Here is a 20391-nt window from a genome sequence, read left to right on the forward strand (position 1 = left end):
TATTTTATAGTTGATAATTACATTTATAACTATTTTTGAATCAGAAGTTTAAAATATGTTGTGTAATTGCATCATAATGAATCAGCATGATAATAGTCAAAACATCAACATTATTAGAAAAGATGTAAATATTTAACCTTAAGTAATGCTTGATACTTTTAGACTTTATTTTAAATTATAGATCTTCAATATGAAGTACAAGTATTTATTGAATATTAATTATATATTTTTGAAATATATCTTTATACAAATTATTATTTTAATATGGAATGATTTCTATAAACATAACTTCATGTGAATTCTCAGATCAGAAACCCTATCCTGAACTGAATACATATAATACTAGAATACTCCCAAACCTAAAATATTCTTGTTCTTTATTAAATGCTTTCCTTCTAACTGGATTTTAGGTATGGGACTATTTTAATTCTGAGATTGTAATGTTAGTAAAGTGATATTTTCAGAAACAATAGAAAACTTTTAACATCCACCAAAAAACCAAAAAAAAACGGTGCATTATCTCATAAAAATAAAATTGTCACAAACGTTTTCGAACATAAAGTTCTTCATCAGATGAGAAACGAGCTGTGAGAAAGATTCGAAATGAAACTCCTTCAAAAGGAGTTTCATTTCGAATCTTTCTCACAGCTGTTTCGAAAAGTGTTCGAACGTTTTTGCAATTTGTCTATTTCTCACCTGATGAAGAACTTTGTTCTAAAACATTTGTGACAATTTTATTTTTATGAGAACGCACCGTTTTTTTGGTTTTTTGGTGGACATTATTGTTTATTTGTCGCGGTGTGCGGTTGATGTTTTAGAAAACTTTTATTCAGTTTAAAGAAATATTTGTACTTTATTAGTTATACCCTTGCATGTTGCATGCCAATGTTACACAGCACTCAATGGGTTGTCACACTTATGCTGTCACATTACTTATGAAACAGTTCAGCGTACTTTAATTACATTATGATAACCATGATACTACACCATCCGAATGCTTGCTGATATGTTGTTTATTCAACTGTTTTTAACCTAATTCGTAGACCATTTTCAGGTGTGAAAACCAGTTGACCTGAGGAAGAGCGAAGTGACAGCTCGAAAACATTTGACAACCGTGCTATATATATAGTATATACATGTTACACACCAGTTATAGGTTCTGGATAGTATAGTTTTCACCCGGTGCTGAAATCAGAGGAATTTTCTGTTTTTGTAAGGTTTAGCTGTGCCGGCTAATATATATCATAAGATGATGATAGCCCTAGTTAAAACTAGAGCAAAACTATGGTTTCTAACAGAGTGTAGGAAGAATGGACTTTTATCGATGTCATTTTTCCAAATACACCTCCCACCAGGCAGCGAACCTCTGCTCAAAAAAGTCAGGATCATGTACCTTAATAGAGCCATCCAATCGTCCAGGAGACTGATCTTCGCTATATTGAAAGGGTTAATTGAGACCAAAAACTCCTTATTCCGCGCACACCCAGACGTACTGGCCATGGAAAATGCTAAGTTAGTTTCTATCTACGAACATCTATCTACTGACCTGCAAGAATGTTACCACAAGAAGCTGAATTGAATACTAAAGTTTCAAGTACCTAGGACTTGCCAACGCTCAACATTCCCTTTTGTTGTTTGGGACAGCAACCACCTAGCTTCGTAATAGACGTGCTCAGATATGGCCCGACCTTTGCACTTCCGCTGCTCAAAGATGGGGACAGAGACCTCATCCCAGACATAGAATACCTAATAAAGAGCCTCCCAGACACACAGAGTATTATAGATGGATATCTTCAATAGATATCAGAAAAGCTAAAGAACAACCGGAAATTATTGAGCTTAGAGGCAAGCTAAGACGTACAGCAGAATGGATGTGACGGAACAGGGTAGTTTTCACTAGAGCCGATAAATTCAAAACACTAGTCTTCATGAAACATAGCTCATACCTGCAGGGCTTGAGGGAGTACATCGATGGTACCATGTGTGAGACAGAAAAGGACGATGTAATAGACAGGATTTAGGCTAAAATTAGACGGCTGGCTAACTCTAAATTAGCTGAATGCCTAACATTACACTACATAGTTATCAATTCACCCGACGTACCTAGGCTTTTTGCCTATGCGAAAACGCATAAAGTGGGCCAACAGCTACGCCCAATTGTCGACAAAGTAAGAACACCCACACAAAAACTTGAGAAAACAATTCACAACCTCCTAACTCCCCATCTGGAAGACTACCCCACACCATAAACAAACCAACTGACCTCATCTGCCTCCTACAAGATTTACCCGCCCCGCCATGATTTATGATTGTCCTGGCCTTCAAATCTATGTACCCTTCAATGGAGCTCCCCCCAGTCTTCTGCTCCCTTAGAGATTTTCTATTTAATCTAGTTCAAGACAGTATGCTACACCAACAGATATTCAAGATGGCCTATCTCGTGTTATGACTCCATTTTTAAGTTTGACGGCACTGTTTACCGACAGAAGAGAGGTGTACCGATGGGTAACCCAATATCAGGGGACCTCTGTGAAATGGTTGTCAGGCAACTTAAGAATAAGGTCCTCTCACCTTTCCTTCCTAACATTCTATTCTATAGAACAGGGGTGGCCAACTTTTGTGCACATAAGATCTACTTTTTATCGTAAAAATGTGTCGCGATCGACTTGTTGTCATAGACAGTCTAAGTGGGGAGGGGGAAGTGTGAAATACATACTATGCTTATACACTGTTTCAGTACGAAGTGCACTCACTGCTTGTGAGTCAAGTCATAACTGCATACACACAGTTGCGTTCAGTTACAAATATAATGCATTAAGTCAAGACATCGCTAGCGATCGACCAAAATTGGCTTGGCGATCGACCGGTCGATCGTGATCGACTTGTTGGCCACCCCTGCTATAGAAGATACGTGGACGACATTCTTATCATGTGGAGAGAGGTCCCTGACATGGCATCCTTTGTGCAAACCATTAATAATAACCCCTTTGGTCTGACGGTTGAAACGAAGCAGGCCAGTGCGGAGGAAGTCCATTTCCTGGACATTAGAATACATGTTGTAGGACCCAGCATCCACACATCCGTATACCACAAGCCCTCTGCTACCCCAAGTACGTACCAGACGGTTCATGCAACCCATTCTCCTACAAGGCAGCCACCTTTAACGCTCTAGTTAGAAGGGCATTCTTGCACTCATCGACTAAGCAGGCTCTAGCAACAGAATTGGCTCGCATTGAGCAGATTGCAACCGAGCACGGGTTTCCGAACATGACACACAGCCTTTTCGGATGCTACCAATGCCTGAAGGATGCTCCCACCGCAAATAGTAATGCTGACTCACAGCCAAATGCTTCTCCATGGATCCCCATCACGTTCAACCCATACCTTAAGACTGTACATAGGCAGATAGCCAGCCAACACAGGATAAGGATAGCATACAGAAGATGCCCTACAATTTTCCATATCCTACGCAATGAAAAAGACCCCCCTTCGATCATACCAGACTCCCCAGGGTCTATTCTATCCCAATCAGAGACCACAGACGGAACAAGGATCTATGGTACATTGGTTTGACCAGGCGGTCGTTAAGTACACTACCCATTTGCGGGAGCACCAAGCTGATGTCTGACACAGGAGACTTACCACAGCCCTGGTCACATATGCGTCGGATCCCGAGATAGAGCCGCAGTTCGAAAAAGCTGCTATTATAGTCAACACACCCCATCAAGAGCATCTCGGGTGGCTAGAGGCCATGGCCATTTACAACACCAGCCGGGCAGCCACGTGCGTCAACCGGAAGGAGGAGATGATTCTGTCTCAGGCCTGGCAATCTCTTTTGGATGCCAACCCCCTACCTCTCATCCAGCACACAACCACGCATGGCAGGAAGGATCTGCTTCACCAGAAAGACACATGATCCCACTAAACAACGTACACTCTGTCCAGGAAACCAGTTGACCCGAGGAAGAGCAAAATGATAGCTCGAAAACATTTGTGAACCACGCTATATATATAGTATATACGTGTTATGCACCAGTTATAGGTTCTGGATAGTATAGTTTTCACCCGGTGCTGAAATCGGGAATTTTCTGTTTTCATAAGTGCAAAAAGTATGTAATATTTTAGGTTAATTGTTTTGATTAATTTTGAATTAAATTTTGACTTTTTTTTTTTATATTGTTCTTCATTGTTAGCATTATTGTAAAAAGTTCTTATTTGTGATATTTTAATAAATTCATTTTGATAATTTTTAAATAAAATCCGATTCTGAAATTTTGAATATTATACATTTTCAAATCTGACATAAATCAATACAGTGCATCATGCTGGGGTATAACTGATAAGTACTGATGTATTTGATTATTTGATATAGTGTATTTACTTGATCAGTAAAAATCAAAATACTGATTACTGACTGATTTATATTTCATATTTCTGTATAAATTGATTCTCTGTACCAATAAATATAGTGAATGATTGATTATACAGGTTGAGAATCCTGTATCTGAAATTCTAAAATATGAACATTTTTGAGTGCCGAAATGAGGTGCCTGAAATGGAAATTCCTAAAATGAAACTTGTATTTTTTGGAACAGATTAATTAACACTTTTCTGTGAACGTATCTAAAATTATTTTAACACATCTATGTGAGTATCTTTTCAAAATATTTTCACAAAACTATAATAGGTAGTTTAAGAAGACAGATTCATGTATTACCAAAGCCAACCACTGTCATATGCTATCAGGCTAATAATGGCTATAATAATAATAAATACTGTTTGTTTATATTCATGTATGTGTGAAAATTGTTTGTTTTATGGACAATTAATAAAAATCCGTAAATAAGGGACATAAAAAATAAGTTAAATCAGTCATCTTAACCTGTCTCATTTGATAGATGCAAATACGTAAATATACTAAAATCCAAAACACTTTTCAGTCCCAAGCATTTTGGATACATGATTCTCAACTTGTAGTTGATTTGAAAGATTAAACAGTATTATTTATGTAATTTTATTGCTAAAACTGTTAATTACACATCTGTTATCTTAATGTTGCCAGGAAAATGTTCTGGAGAAATATTTACTTGTACAGTCAAACCTGTTTTTATGCGGTGGATAGGGACCGCATAAAAAAAACGCATAAAAAATCACATGAAACTTCACGAGTAGTTATAAAAAATAGTTTTTGCAACATAATTAAAAAATTTTTTTATGCGGTCAATAGGGACTGCATAAAAAAAGTCTCACATAGAAAATAACTCAAAACCGTACGAAATAGAATTTACTGACAACAGATGTCAGCACTTGACTGCATCGTCTCGTCTATCGTCTGTTTTACATATTTTTGTCCAGGTGGTGTTTTGTTGACTTAAAAAATAAATTTTTCATTTTTCGCATATTCGTGCAATAATATTACTATAATAAGTTTATTTAGCTATAATAAGTCAACGTGAGACATGACAAATCGCGCGAGACTAGTCGCCAACTATACCGCACCAAAAAAAATCGCACAAAAAAAGACCACATAAAAACAGGTTTGACTGTATGTTATCATATATGATTTGGAATCATATAAGATTATTTCGCTCTTATTTTTGATTGATTGATATATTAGTTATTTTTAATTGTATTTATTTTAATATACACTGAAATTCAATTAAATTGGAATTTTTTAAATATTTTTGAAACTTTAGGTAAATCATTTGGAACCATGGGAAAAAGGAAGTCGTAAAACTTCAGGGCAAACTGGAATGTGTGGAGGGGTAAATATCATTTTATTTATTCGAAATTTGCAGTTATTACTTATTATTAATAATTGTTATATATATAAGCACTTTTACTGTCTTGACTAATTTATAATAACTTTTAATAATACATTTTAGGTTTGGCATAAGTTGAGGCAATATTACAGAAATTTTATTTTTTAGATGATTTCATGATGTGATGGAATATAGTCAATATAAGCAATTTGTGAGCTAGTTCAATACTAAATATGAGGCCACATTGATTAGGCAAAATATTTAAAGCATCTTTAGTTAGTTTAAGTCAGGTTTTAAGTAGTGACGGGACAATACCAAAATTTCTTTAAGTTCTGATTCTGCCAAAAACTCCTGATTCCAATTCTTTTGAATAGTTTCTAAAGTTTATTTTTGTTTAGAAAAATTGATTTACATTATGAACTCAGTACATTTATTAATTAATAAACATCAGGCTTAAGAATGGAAAACAATTGGAAAATCCAGACTCAATTTTTCAAAAGAAACCTGAAAATTCTCTAAATAATGTGGGAAGGTGTGCCATCCTGCATGAAAATGATGTCCTGACGGCATCATGCTGAAGTTGTGGGATTACAAAATCCCTCAGCATGTGATGTACGGTACCATTGTTGTGTGATGGAACAAGTTCGGATTCCATGTGCTGTTCAAAAAAATATGGCCCAATGATAAAAGTGACTGTAAAACCACATCATACTGTCACTTTTTCAGAATGCAAGGGATGTCCCGGATAGCATGAGGGTTATCTGCTGCCCAAACTCTACAATTGTGGGTGTTAACTTGGCCATTGAGGCAAAAGTGGGCTTTGTCAGTCCACAGAATGTTCCGTGGCCAAGTGACATCAACTACTATTCAAGCAAGGAACTGAAGTGCAAATGTTTTACAAATCTCTGAGTCTCCTTCATGCAATTAGTGCATGTGTTTGATTTTGTAAGGAAAAAAAAATGCAAAAACTTCTGCATGATGGCTCATACATTGGAATACGGCATATTCACAGCATGGAAAACAACTGGCACACTCACACTACCATGAGGCGATTCACTGCTAGCTTCCATGATTACCAAAGCTATATTTTTAACACAAGCAGACTAGTTTGCTTTTGTCCTCTACCTGGAAGAATGCCAAGTTGCCCAATTCTTTCAAATTTTTGTATCATCTTGCGTTGGGCACACAGAGACATTGGATCTCTTCATAGCTACTTCATACAATGGAATTCTTTTACAGCTGCAACAGAGTTTTGTTTGTTCTGGTAGAACAATTTTACCAGTAGAGCTTTTTCTGGCAATGTAGGCATGATGTGCAGATAAGTAACTAATGCTTGTGCACAATCCACCTTCTTCTTATCTAATGAATAATGCCAATGGGCATGTACTGTAATGTGCATGGTGTTTCACGTGTTTGACATGTGCAAATATATACCATTTGTGTTACAGTGTTAACACTATTAACAGATTTATTACTATTAACAGACTATTAACAGATTTTTGTACTATTTTTTTATTTAAGAAATGTCAAGAGCATCATTTGAATTAGCTGTAGTTCAAATTTTAACTTATTTCTTGCTAACCCTGTATATCAGATATACTATATACCAGTGATTCTCAAAGTGGGGTTGTGAAAAATATTTGGGGGGTCACTGAAAAATTGATGCCAGATCAATTTTTTTTCAAATATTTTATAAATTTACTATGGATTCATGTTTAGAAATAATAGAAATAAAAAATGTGTAAAATAATTTTTACTTAAATAAATTGCACATATAAATAATAAAAACAATATAAATATTTTAATACGAGCTTAATATTCATATATTTGTGCGCTATTGGGAAATCCCCAGAGTTCCACTCTCAGCCTAAACTATGATAGAACAACATTGTCATTTGGAACGGTGTTTGCTAGCAGCATTGCGTCTGTAGGCAAGTCTAGTTAGAAATACAGTAGAGCATTGATTATCCGAAAACCGATCAACCGAAAGCTTTTCTGTCGGCAAATTTAAATTTCCGCTAGTGCTGTGGCGCTGCAATATTTGGCTATGTCTTGGGCTACTCCAATATTATATTAATTGGTATGCGTTTTTAACTGGCAGCACTGGAGTGACCATGAGAGGGTACTTAATTAACCCCCCTTCCTCTGGGATGTTTTCCTACACATAGTCATTCTTCGGGGGTCCTTTGAAATTTTTAAGTGCGAAAGGGGGATCGCGGACCAAAAAGTTTGAGAAACACTGCTATATACTATACTATTATAAATTGTATTTAATATATTCAATATTTACTTCACAATATCTAACCTTGTCTTTTTATATTCTTGGTGTACAGTTTTTTTCTCATAGTATATTTAAAGTTATAAACATATTTTTTTTAGAATTTTGAAGAGTATATATTTTGAAGGTGTCATTAGCATGTATTGCACAATTCTTATATGAACTATATATTAATTCCAAAATACTAAATAGTCAATTAATTTAGCTTAGAGGTAGACATTAGGTGCATCTCATGATAAATTTAATAATTAATTTAGAAGGTTCTGGAAGAAAAGAATTGGACTGAAGCAAGACTCAAACCCACAACTCTTGCTTGCCTTAAAGACCCTTTTCCAGTTACTTTAACTGGATCTCCATCCAAGCTTTGCTTCCAGAACTATTAATTTACATATAGGCTAACCATACTGGTTACTCAATGCTGATTGGGACAGCTTCAGTGTAACTCCCACCATGGCACTCAACCAACTATTGCTTTACCCAAACATGGTGTGTGTGTCTGTGTGTGTACATATATACTGTCAGAGTGAAGTCATCTCCAGTCCCCTTGAGTAACCCAGTAGTATTGTTATATATGTTAATAGTTCTGATGGAGGTCCAGTTAGCATAATTGGCAACGCATCCACATGGCAAAGCAGGAGTTGTAGGTTTGAGTTCTGCTTCATGCCAGTTTTTTCTTCCGGAATCTTCTAAATTAATTACTAAATTTATCAAGAAATGGTATCTAATGCCTACTTCTATGCCAAATTACTGAATTTAATTATTAAATAGTAACATTTTTATAACCTGGGGAAATCTTGCAATTGTTTGGTATTAATCTAAAAATCAGATTAATGGACGTTTATATTTGAACTATATTTGAATAAAATCTGAATTAAATGAAACAAAGATTAGAAATTTTGGTTAATGTGAACCTAGGTATGCAAAATGGCGGCGCATCTGGTAACCTCGATGGCAAGTGTTTTTAGAAAATAAATGTAGATGGTGCTGATAGTATTGATGCCTTCGTATGCAAATATCCATCAAAAAATTCCATTTTGGAAACATTAGGAATAATGTGAATTTCGAATTTTGGTTACGATGTAGACAAATTATGCATGTTGTTAATTTTTAAAGGTGTCTGTGTTATTTTAAAATTTGTACAATTTACTCAAAGTCTTTAAAGTTATCGAGGAGAAAAGTTTGTCAATGGTAAATATCATGTTAAACGTGTCCTTAATGTGTGTTAAATGTGATAAAAGTGTATTAAAAGTGTGTTAATAGTGTGTAAATGAGGTAAAAATTTTGTAAATGTTTTAAATGTCCGTTTAAAGTGTGTAAATGTGTGTTAAACGTGTTAAATTTGTCAAAACCAAGGATATGTAATAGTGATTTTCGACTCCAAAAGACAACATGAACGACACATGGAAGGCTAGGTGGCCGTGGATTGCAGGTGCCACCCTCTATGGAGACACTGCCTATCGTAGATGAAAAGGCGAGAGATGTGAATCGTAAGGCTGCAGTTCTTAAGAGGAGTAAAGTTTATGTACAATACAGGCAAATTTTTTTCGAACCACTGATATATAGAAACTTGCAATTCACTTCGTCCATACGATTGAAGTTATAGGTAGTATGATGACTTTTTTATTTTTCGTTTCTGGTCCAACAGTAGGAAAAGTAACCAAAAGCAGGGGAAAAGGTAGGTAGCAAATTTACGTTTTAAAAATGTTTTAGTTTTAGAAAAAGCTTAAATATAGGCGCGTATAGGTTATTGTCAACGATCGCCATCTTGTTTGCACATTTGCGTGTGCGAACAAGATGGCGATCGGAAGTGCCGCCATTTTGTATACCTAGGTTCACATTAACTGAAATTTTCTCATAAAGTAAATTACAGGTAACCCCCGTATAACACGGGAGTTACGTTCCAAAAAATTGCAGTGTTATGCGAATCCGTGTTACACGAAACAAAGAACTAGTGCGAAAAGGGGGGTTAGGTTCCAAAAATTAAAAAACATGCTGTTAAATCCTTCTTTAAATCGGATTTATTATTCACAAGTCGAAAGGCCGGATGCAGGCAGGCATCAGGGCATACAAAATTACAAATAAAAATAATAATGTACTGAATATTATACTGTAAAAATATAAAATAAATATAAAATAATTTATATTGTTATTTTAAATTAATTTAAGTAGTAGCCAGGGGCGCCCCTTGTGACCATTTTTGGCATACATTGATAGAATCCGATTTTTGAGCTTTATATAATAGATTTTTTTCATGGGTAAAATATTTTACCAGAGGATTATTCATTTTATATGATGATCTCAGCATGAGCATCATCAACTGGTAACAGTTTTTATTACATTTCATGTTGTACTGTACGAATGTTTTACCTAATTCCCGAACCGTGTTAGAGTGAATCTGTGCTATAGAAGTGCCGTGTTATATGGGGGTTACCTGTATATCATTTTTAACGCAAAGAAAAGTGAATAAATTAATCTAATAACCATTTATGGTACCAATTCTATATATCTGAATTTGTTTAAACTTCTATGAATTCAGCCAGAATTTTAATGTTATTACCATTGTTATTTTTATAAATGATTTAATTCATTTTTATTCATAATAAAGTTTAATTTAAAATAATATAATAGCAAAATATATTTTCATCTTTCTCTAGGTACGAGGTGTAGGTGCTGGTGGCATAGTTTCAACAGCATTTTGTATTTTATATAAATTATTTACTTTGAAGTTAACAAGAAAGCAAGTTGTTGGTCTTATTACTCATTGTGACTCTCCCTTTATAAGAGCATTGGGTTTTATGTATGTCAGGTAAATAACATTATATTTTTCTTTTGTATTACAATAGAGCGTCATTTATCTGAATCAATTGGGGACTGGGATTGTTCGGATAATCGATTATGTATGAAAATATATATTAACCTATCCCATGTTGAAATTTTTCTCTGTTGCGTGCCACTTTGCATTGAATTTTTGTTGATGTTAAACCTAACATAAATTTTAAAAATAATAATCATGGCTATTGTATCGTATCGTAAAAATTTATTACTTTATTTTGTACAAACAAAATAAACATATTGAAAAATATAAAAACAAAAAAAATATACTTTAGAAGTTAATCTAGTATCAAAAATGTTCGATTCAGCACGACACAGTCCAACTGGAAAGCTTTCGGTTAACCGACATTTCTATTGATTGGCTTTCAGATAAACGATGCGCTACTGTATTTTATTAACAATTTGAATGCCATTAATTTAAATTCTTTGAAAATTATATTATTCAGTTTTTAAAATTATATTGTTAATGTTAATTTTCTTAGAAAGTGTGATAGTAATTTATATCCATGACATAAATTATCATTACATGCTTTGTGATTGTTGGCTTCTAATTAAAAACTTTCTTGGTAGAGTCCTCTCAACAAGGCATAATTAGCAAGAATTTTCCAGTAGAATATTTTTGTATAATGTACAGTACATAATAATCATATTTTAAATTATTTTTGTTTAATTTCTTATAAAATCATCAAAGTGAAGCACATGTTAACATAAACAATTACATAATGAAATGTAAATGTTAAAAATGTATTTTTAAAGCTTTATATTTTTTTAATGAAAGAAACACATTAAAATGATTAATTCAAGATATAAATTATTGCACAATATAAAAAATTCTAATTGATTATCTGACTGACTGAAAATTACTAAAATTATTTACATGTTTGTGACTGGTCTTTGTTCACTGTTTTTAAAACTGCATGTGTTTGAAAGTAAATAACTTGTGATTTTTATTATTAGTTGTGTGTTAAATATTTTTTTTTTTTGTTTTTAATATATAAGTAAGAATTTGTTGATTATAGATTTTATTGTTTATAAGTTGAATTTAATGTAAACACAAAAATCAATTTTTTAGACTTTTTATAATTACATCACTTGAAAAAATTTATACTCAGTTCTGATTGGGTACTTATTTTTTTCATTTTATTGATTGTTTTCTATCATCTGACCAAGAATCAAAGAATTATGAATGTATGCAACAGAATTTTAGTTTTTGGTTTTGTTTATATACCATCCTGACAAATTAGTACTCCATAAAAAATGCATTAAACCACAATAATTATAATGTTCTTGCTTATTTGTATTTATATTTTTAAAGAACTAAACATTAAATTATTTAATAATAATAGTAATAACATCGACAAAAAAAATGGCAGGAGAACCTTCTGTCACAAAAAAATTTGATAAAAATGAAAAATTTTCATGTTAAAATTTTAGATGGAGCCAGGAATATACTACTGACAAAAGAATGACAGCATACAAGAAGACATGTTTAAGTCAAAAGGTTATGGGAATAGTTCTGTAGGGGATCAAAGGTCATTCCTATATCTTGCAGATGAGCTGCCCTGAAAGTGTTAATAATTTGATTGAGTTGAAATGTATTCAGATTTTTTTTTAAATTTCTGCACATAAAGATGCATGAGGTTTATTTTGAGACCTTATTTGCTGAATTTGATCAATGGAAAGTGTGTAAACTAAATGACTTGTTTTCTTTTAAATATATAGATTATGAATTGTCTACTGTGTTTTTATAAATTTTAAATAAATTTAACATTAAGTAGTAAATCTAATCTAACAATAATGACTTAAATTTTACAATAAAACATTTTTAATATTATATATAATTGTATTTATTTAAGCAAATTCAAATCTATTATTACAATTAAAATTTCTTTAATTTTATTTCAAAATTTATATTATGAGAAATCAGGAAGTTAAATTTTTCTATAACTTACAGAATTCCTTTTGAATATTGCACATTGCCAAACTTTATGAAGTGAGCTGTATTGTATACATCCTGTTGTCTTTCTTGACAGTATTCTTACACAATTAACTTCAGATAATACAGAATTTTAGTTAAATGGGTCTCAGTTAATTATGATACTGTAATTATTTATGCTTAATTGATTATCACTGAATATATGTTTATTGTAATAATACATTGAATATTAGATTTAGATATACTTTTCATATCAGTAAACTTGAATATATTCTTTCAGATATACTCAGCCACCTGGAGATCTTTGGGATTGGTTTGAACCATATTTGGATGATGAGGAGGTGTGTTTTATTTCTGTTAATTTACAATTTTTTTTATTATAAATTTCATTATTGATTTTAAATACAACAGATGAAATAATTCATTGCATAAAATCATTTAAATAAGTTTCATTTGATTTTATAATATTGATTTAATATAATAAGGACTTTTGAAATATTTTAAAATCATTATCAAATATTATTAAACAAAAAAAAAGGTATTTTTTATTAGTGCTTGATGATTATTAGCTTAATAACATGAAAAATTAACATTTAGAAAACTAAAAAAATTGGACTGGAAGAAACTTTAATTTAAAATTTCACATTTTTAGAGTAAAGATTTATTATTATTTTAAGTTTAATTATAAATTTATTTAAAAATTTTTGTAAACCAAAATATTTATTATAAAAAAATTGAAATTTTAAATTTAAATTCTTCCTTCTCTTGTTCAGATATTCAAAATATTGTTTAATCTATGTTATTAAGTTGATCAAATAAACTATAATATCTAAATAAACTTGATTACTTCAGCTGATATTAAGAAGCAATAGAACAATGAGAATTTGGTGTTTTTATGAATTTTTGTAGTCATTTTTAAAATTAGCATTTAAACACTGTAGAAAAGTAAAATATTGAGCCTAATTAAATGTTTTATTAACAGAGCTTACTAATTTATCATCTCTATTAAACTGAAAATGCCTAACAGAAAAATTTTTAGGCAATTTATTATTATTAATTATTAAAAGTAAAAGTTTAATAATTAATAATAATAACTTGTTTATATAAACTGAAAAGCTTAAATTGTCTTAAAGTTTTGGTTGATGAAAGAATAATAAATTTTTAATGAAATCTAAATTGTGTTAAAATTAATTAATTTCATTAATAAAAAAAATATATAAAAGTTAAAATAATAATGAAAATTTTATATTTTAAATTATTAGTCTTTAGAGAAATGTTTCTGAATATTATCTGTTTTTTTTATTTACTAAGGTCCATCAAATAGAAGTAATAAAATTATCATAAGAGATAAAATTTATCGACAATGTTTTTGATAAATATAGTCTTCACAGATAAAAAAAATTACTGTCTTAAAATAAATATATCATTTGTTTGTTTATTTGTTTAAATTAATGAATAAAAAGTTAAAATATGATAGGAAGTAATAAGAAAAAAAATCAGGTTAAAAAATTCACAGTGATTTTTTAAAAAGTTATGAGAAAAATAAAAAGATTTTATATAGTTTACATCTATTATAATTTTTTAATTACTATATCTTTATTTATTATTGTATAACATGTTATTTTAAGTTCTTTTCCAGGTTCATCTTTTCTATAAGTTAGTATTGTCTTAAAAAGAATTACAGCACAATATTGCATTGAGGTAAAGGTGGTTATTTCAAGAAATATAAAATAATGTTGCAGGATTGATTATTGTAAATGTTAAATTTAAAATATTTAAATATATAAATATTAATGTTTCAAATGAGTCTGTGACTGAAAATTATCATCATTCTTCATCAAAAGCTTACTTTTTTAAAACTAAAATTCTATTTAAAGGGGAACATTTTCAGATTGACCATTTGAGTTAAACCATAAGGAATTGTTATACAATAGCCATGATAACTGCTTTAACCTGTAAATTTTAGGTACATGAAATATTTGAAGTTAAAAGTTAAAGTCTAAATATGGATCACTGAATAGTGATTATCATTTAATGATAGATGGCATAGTGATGATTGTGCAGCAATCAGGATAAATAATGAGGTTCATACTGCACTGGAAATTTGTTTAAATGTTTTTTTCTTTATTTTTAAATAAAGGGTTTAAAGAAATAATAAATGTCATATTTGTTAAGGCATAAATTTATTGAACTGCTTGGTATTTTTCTTTCCCAATTAAAAATTATAATTAGAATTATACATGAGTGCATAGGTTTTCAACTCAAAGCTGATGATGCACAAATGAAAATAAATGATAAAAAAATTTAATATTTAGGTTTTCTTGCATGTATGACCAATTAAAATCATCCAAATCCTGTAATATGCTTAGTAATATGCTTACATACACTTGGCAGAAAGCTGGTTACACTATTAAAGAAAAGATAGACAACTTTAAAAATGTAAATGAGATAATGTTCTCCATATCATATGAAAATTGCAGTTAGAAGGAACAAAATCTAAAGTGTGAAGAGTATTTTTGTTAAATATAGTTATTGTGAAATATCACTTTGTTTGCAACATTGCCTTTTTCCACTGCAGTTATGTATTAAAATTAATTTTTAATTTATTTATTTGCTTTGTGTGCCACAAACTCAAAATCTGAAATAAATAAATTTATTTATTTCAGATTTTGAGTTTCAGATTTTTTTGATGTATCATATATACACCAAAAAAACAAAGAACATTGAAGTGAATCTCCAACACAATGAAAATCTCTGTTATCAATGACTTTACTTTGATCACTGGACAAATACCACTATGCCTTTTATCCTTAACTGATGATCTGTATTTAGAGCTTAATACTAATTTTTAACTTCAAATAGTGTATTCCAAAAATTGCAGGTAGAAACAGTTACCACCATTACATAGTAACTGTCCCCTATTAGCCTGTAAAAGTTTAATCTAATCATATTTGAAAAGGCTTCCTTGTTACAGATAAATTTTTTACAATTTAAAATAAAGTTGCTAAATTAAAGTATGAGCTGGTTTATTTTCATATCTGAAATTTTATTTATTTATTATTTTTTTTAAATTACAAATTACAAACCATCTGCAGCAAAATTTGAACACATTTTTCAAACTTTTCAAACAAATTTAAATTGCAGCTTCTTTACAAAATACTATAAAACTTTTTAAATTACACATGCTTAAATTCTTTAATTTATTTCATTTTTTACATTTTTCTCATCAAAATAAATACTTGAAATTGGTTGTTTTCATACTTCTATAAGACATTCTTATTAATCCTCATTCTTCATTTTAAATATTGATTAACAGATCTAGTGATGGAAAATTGCTCAAATATGTTGATTATGATAATTTCACTCTTATAGTGATTTCTTGATTAGCAATTGCTCAGTTTAGTCACTTGATTAATTATCTCAAATATTAGTTCAAGTGATTGCTCATTCAAAAATTTTTTGAATTTTTAAGTAATTGACAAAATTCACTAATCACTTGTTAATCAATTTAGGATACTAAAGGGATCAATGTGGAAATTACTTATCTTCGTGTTTAATTAAAATTAAGCCACTAAAAGTTGATTTTATAATAGTCCTAATGTATTATAAATAATGATATATAAATCCTTCAGATAAAAATATCCAATTGCATAATGGGTGATATTAAAAAAACAATATGATGTACTTTTCCTGCTGTTTTGTATAATGTCAGTATTATTTGAATAGTAATTACTCTATTATTGAAATCATTCAATCAATTCAAACATTATCATCAATAAGATTCGTTGTTCAAGGATATTTTTCAAAACAAAAATTCTTAAACTGTCTTAACTGTTAAAGTTTCTCATTAACAAAGTGTCTTATCATTTATATGAACTAAAACTTGTTCTAGGGAACTTTCTTACATTTCTCCTAGATAATGAATTAATGGTAACTTATTTGAGGGTAAGAAATTTTAAAGAATTTACTTTATTCTTTTTCATCTGAATTGTAAATTCTATAAAATTCTTTTTTACATTATACTTGGAAGTATTTGCACTTATCAAGACTTTAGAATATTCTTATATAAGTAGTAATTTTTTGAATCTTGCTTCTTAAATGCTTGCTTGGATTGCTATAGTTTTAAGGTGTTTTTACAGAAATTAGGTGTTAGCTGTATTTCCAGGTGAATTTGTAGTGTATAAAATGAAACAACAGTACAAGTATCCCATGTACTGTCAACACTGTTTTGAAAGTCCTGTGTACAAAGTTTCACAATTTTTAAGTGTAACCTTATTATTTGATATTTTTTTTTTTATTCCAGTTTTATTCAAGTATGCGTGTTGTCTCAAATTTGTCCATGGATTTTAGAATATTGAAATTTTCAAAATATTTTGTGCTTTTTGTCAGGTTTACTTTAATGAAAACTGATAGTGCAATTTTTTTTCTTCCTTGTCCTAACTTTCCTATCAACCAGGTGTCATTGCTTCCAGACTTTAGCCTTTAAGACTGTCACTGTATTTTCTTTTTAAAGATTAATATTCATACTTAGTACAGTTTATTTAAACATTATTAGGTAAGTGTTATTAAACTTTCTTATTTCACTGTTTAAACTTCATTTATAAAAATGAAAAATGAAATACAGTGGTATCTCAGTACTCAAACAATTCAATATTCAAATAAAAATTCTGAGAAAAAGTTGCTCGACTGAACAAATATGACCACCTAGAACAAATTTTCGATTAATAACATATGTTTATTTCATTATCCATAAAAAATTTTATGGTAAATAGAAAAATATGAAAATCTTGCTGATACTTCTGATCAAGATCACACAAAAAAGCTGAGATGACAACGATACTTTGTAAAAAGAAAATGCCCTTGTTTAACTAAAGTTAATATTAATGCGTAATACAGTACTTCTAATTGTGATTGTTAATCAATTATTGTTTGGAAATAAATTATCAATTGCCTTAATAAACATCTTTCTCTTAATAACAAAATAAAAATAGTATACTTTGCGTAACGTGGCCATTTTTTGGAATGTAACTACCATGTTATACAAAGAATACCTGTATATTTTTATACCATCTCTCTATTTTGACAGTATTTTACTATATCCATTTTGATTTATATTCCAATACTATTCAGTTTTAATATTTTATATTTATTTCAGCCTGATGGTAGTTTGGTAGGTTTTCCATGAAGAACTTTTAGCATTTTTTAATTTATAAAATCATAAAAACTGTTCATATGAGTTTATTTTTGAATGATGCAGTAGTCCACTTTCTTGAATTATGAAGAAATATTTTTCCTTTTTGTAATTACAATTTTTTTGAAGTTCTGTAGAACAATTTTATAGGCTCTTATAAATGAGATAGTTAATAAATTAAAAATAAAAATCACCAGTAATTCAACAAGCCACTATCTAATGAGTTTAATCAAAGTTCTGTGATGAGGATGTTTGTATCTGTCTCCCTCATATCAATCCTATTTTTATAAACAGTTTTTAAATAAGTCTTATCATGAATTATTTAACATGTTTAATTTTTTGTATTTTTCTGAATACAATTAATATTAAAAATATGTAATATTAAAATATCTATATATTTTTCCTGTAGTAGTAAAAATTGTTTAATGTATAGGTTTTTAAATAGGTAACAAATATTCTTGAATTGTATATTAAATTTGTATTACCTTAGAACATATGTTAAGCAGTGTTGTCTTTGAGAATTTTATTTACTTCTCAGTGGAAATCCTAAATTACAAGATTTAATTAATGAATTTACAAAAATTGAGTAAATTTTCTGCCGTCGTGGACTTCAAACTGTATGCAAGCATATATACATGTGTTTAAATTTTACATTTAAAGTAACTAAAAGTTTATATTTTTATAAAATAATTTAATGTTAAATTATTTTGTAGGGTTGTAATTGATAAATTTTAAATTAAATTACTTTTTAGGTATTGCAAAATAAATTCATTCATCTAAAATAGAATTTCTCAAATGTTTAAATTTGAGGAATGTAAAGTGTTTCAAAAACTTTTCCATATTTAAAAAAATGTTGCTCTTTATTATTTATTTTTTTTTTACTTTTAAATAAATGTGCTCATTTTTTTAGCCAAACATTTTAAAATTTAATTAAAAAGTAAAATTATTTGAATATTTTTAAACATAAAAATGATGATAATAATATTGTGAATTCATATAAAATTTTTTATATAAAATTAAACAAAATTATAATTGAGAGATGATTTTTAAAAAGCCTTTGTTCAATAAATAAGTGTGTATGTATATATGGAACTATTTTCTAGCCATAATGTGCTAGTATGCCGTATCAGCAATTCCTCAGTAAGAAAAATCCTACATATTAAGGTGAGAAGTCTGGTAGATATGATAAAAACAAATAAAACAAACTGGGTCACTGTATTGATCACAACGAATGCCATGGATTGTTCCATTGGAGCCAACATTAAAAGCATATGAGTGGGATTCCATCTCTTTGGGATGCCATCTTTTGACAAATGGACAATATTGTCTGCCCCCATTACATTCTTGTCAAGAAACAGGTACAATACAAGTGAGCACTAATGATGGTATTTTGAAAGTAGAAGATAAAAATGTGGTTATTAAAAGGGAACCATTTAGAAACTGACACTAAATCCAAAACAAAAAATAGGGAAGAAAGTGCAGATGGAGATATACAAAAAATTTCAAAAATACTATAACTGCTACACTATAAATCTGTACATCTATAAAAAAATAATTGTATTGGTCTTTTAGTTATTTTTACACTGTTTTTTAGTTATTGTTGCATTTTCCCTAAAACAGAACTTTATTTTTAGTCATCATTTGTGTGTATTGATAGTAATTTTTTTCAGAAAGAGAGAACTGTGTGTGTGTGTGTATGTATATATACATATGCACAGTTATGTATGTGTGCATTTATTTTAATGTTTTATATACTGGTGTGTATAAATTACAAATTATAAGTAAGATATGAATTGAAATACTTAAATGAAACTTTTGTAAAATTTTGATCAAAATTTGCATTGACATAAATTTTGAGATAAGTCATTCTTCTTTAAAAAACAAAATTATGTTAATTGTGATAAAAATAAAATGTTGCAAGCATATAAACATCTTATTTAGCACATTAATGTTTTGTATTATGCTTGGACATCAATAAAGTGTATGACTTGAACTTTGCTTCCAGCAAAGTAGTTTAGAAGTTCAGTAGATGTTCCCACTCTTCCAGCAAAGCAGTTTTCAGCCTACAAGTTGTTGATGACTTGCAAATTACTTTTCTAAAGCATTCTATGCATACCTGATATGTCAAGAAGTTCAGGGACCTGGCTGACCAATTTCATATATTTTTGCTTTTAAAATGTCCATTGAAAACCTTTATGTGGACAGACATCATCATTCATGAAAACAAATTGATGATCAATAGCACCTGGAAATAGTTGCACAAAGGTTTCAGGAACTCATCTTAGCACTAATGTACTGTCAAAATTTTTTTATTGATAACATGTTGTATTGTATGAGGGCTCACACTATTTTCCATCTACCTCCAAAACTGTCCTGTTTTCATTATATTAAA

General features: G+C 29.8%; 1 protein-coding gene across 1 annotated transcript in view; it reads left to right on the forward strand.

Moving 5' to 3' along the window:
• LOC136985902 (pre-mRNA-splicing factor 38B-like) overlaps positions 1-20391 on the forward strand; it is a 49615-nt gene that overhangs the window by 14630 nt on the left and 14594 nt on the right. The window contains exons 3-5 of the mRNA XM_067283298.1: positions 5697-5765; positions 10695-10846; positions 13089-13149. Coding sequence (XP_067139399.1) covers positions 5697-5765; positions 10695-10846; positions 13089-13149 — 282 coding nt within the window. The remainder of the gene's footprint in view (positions 1-5696; positions 5766-10694; positions 10847-13088; positions 13150-20391) is intronic.

This window comes from Centruroides vittatus, unplaced genomic scaffold, assembly GCF_030686945.1.
Source record: "Centruroides vittatus isolate TY-2023 unplaced genomic scaffold, ASM3068694v2 contig_980, whole genome shotgun sequence".
In the NCBI taxonomy this organism is placed as follows: Eukaryota; Metazoa; Arthropoda; class Arachnida; order Scorpiones; family Buthidae; genus Centruroides; species Centruroides vittatus.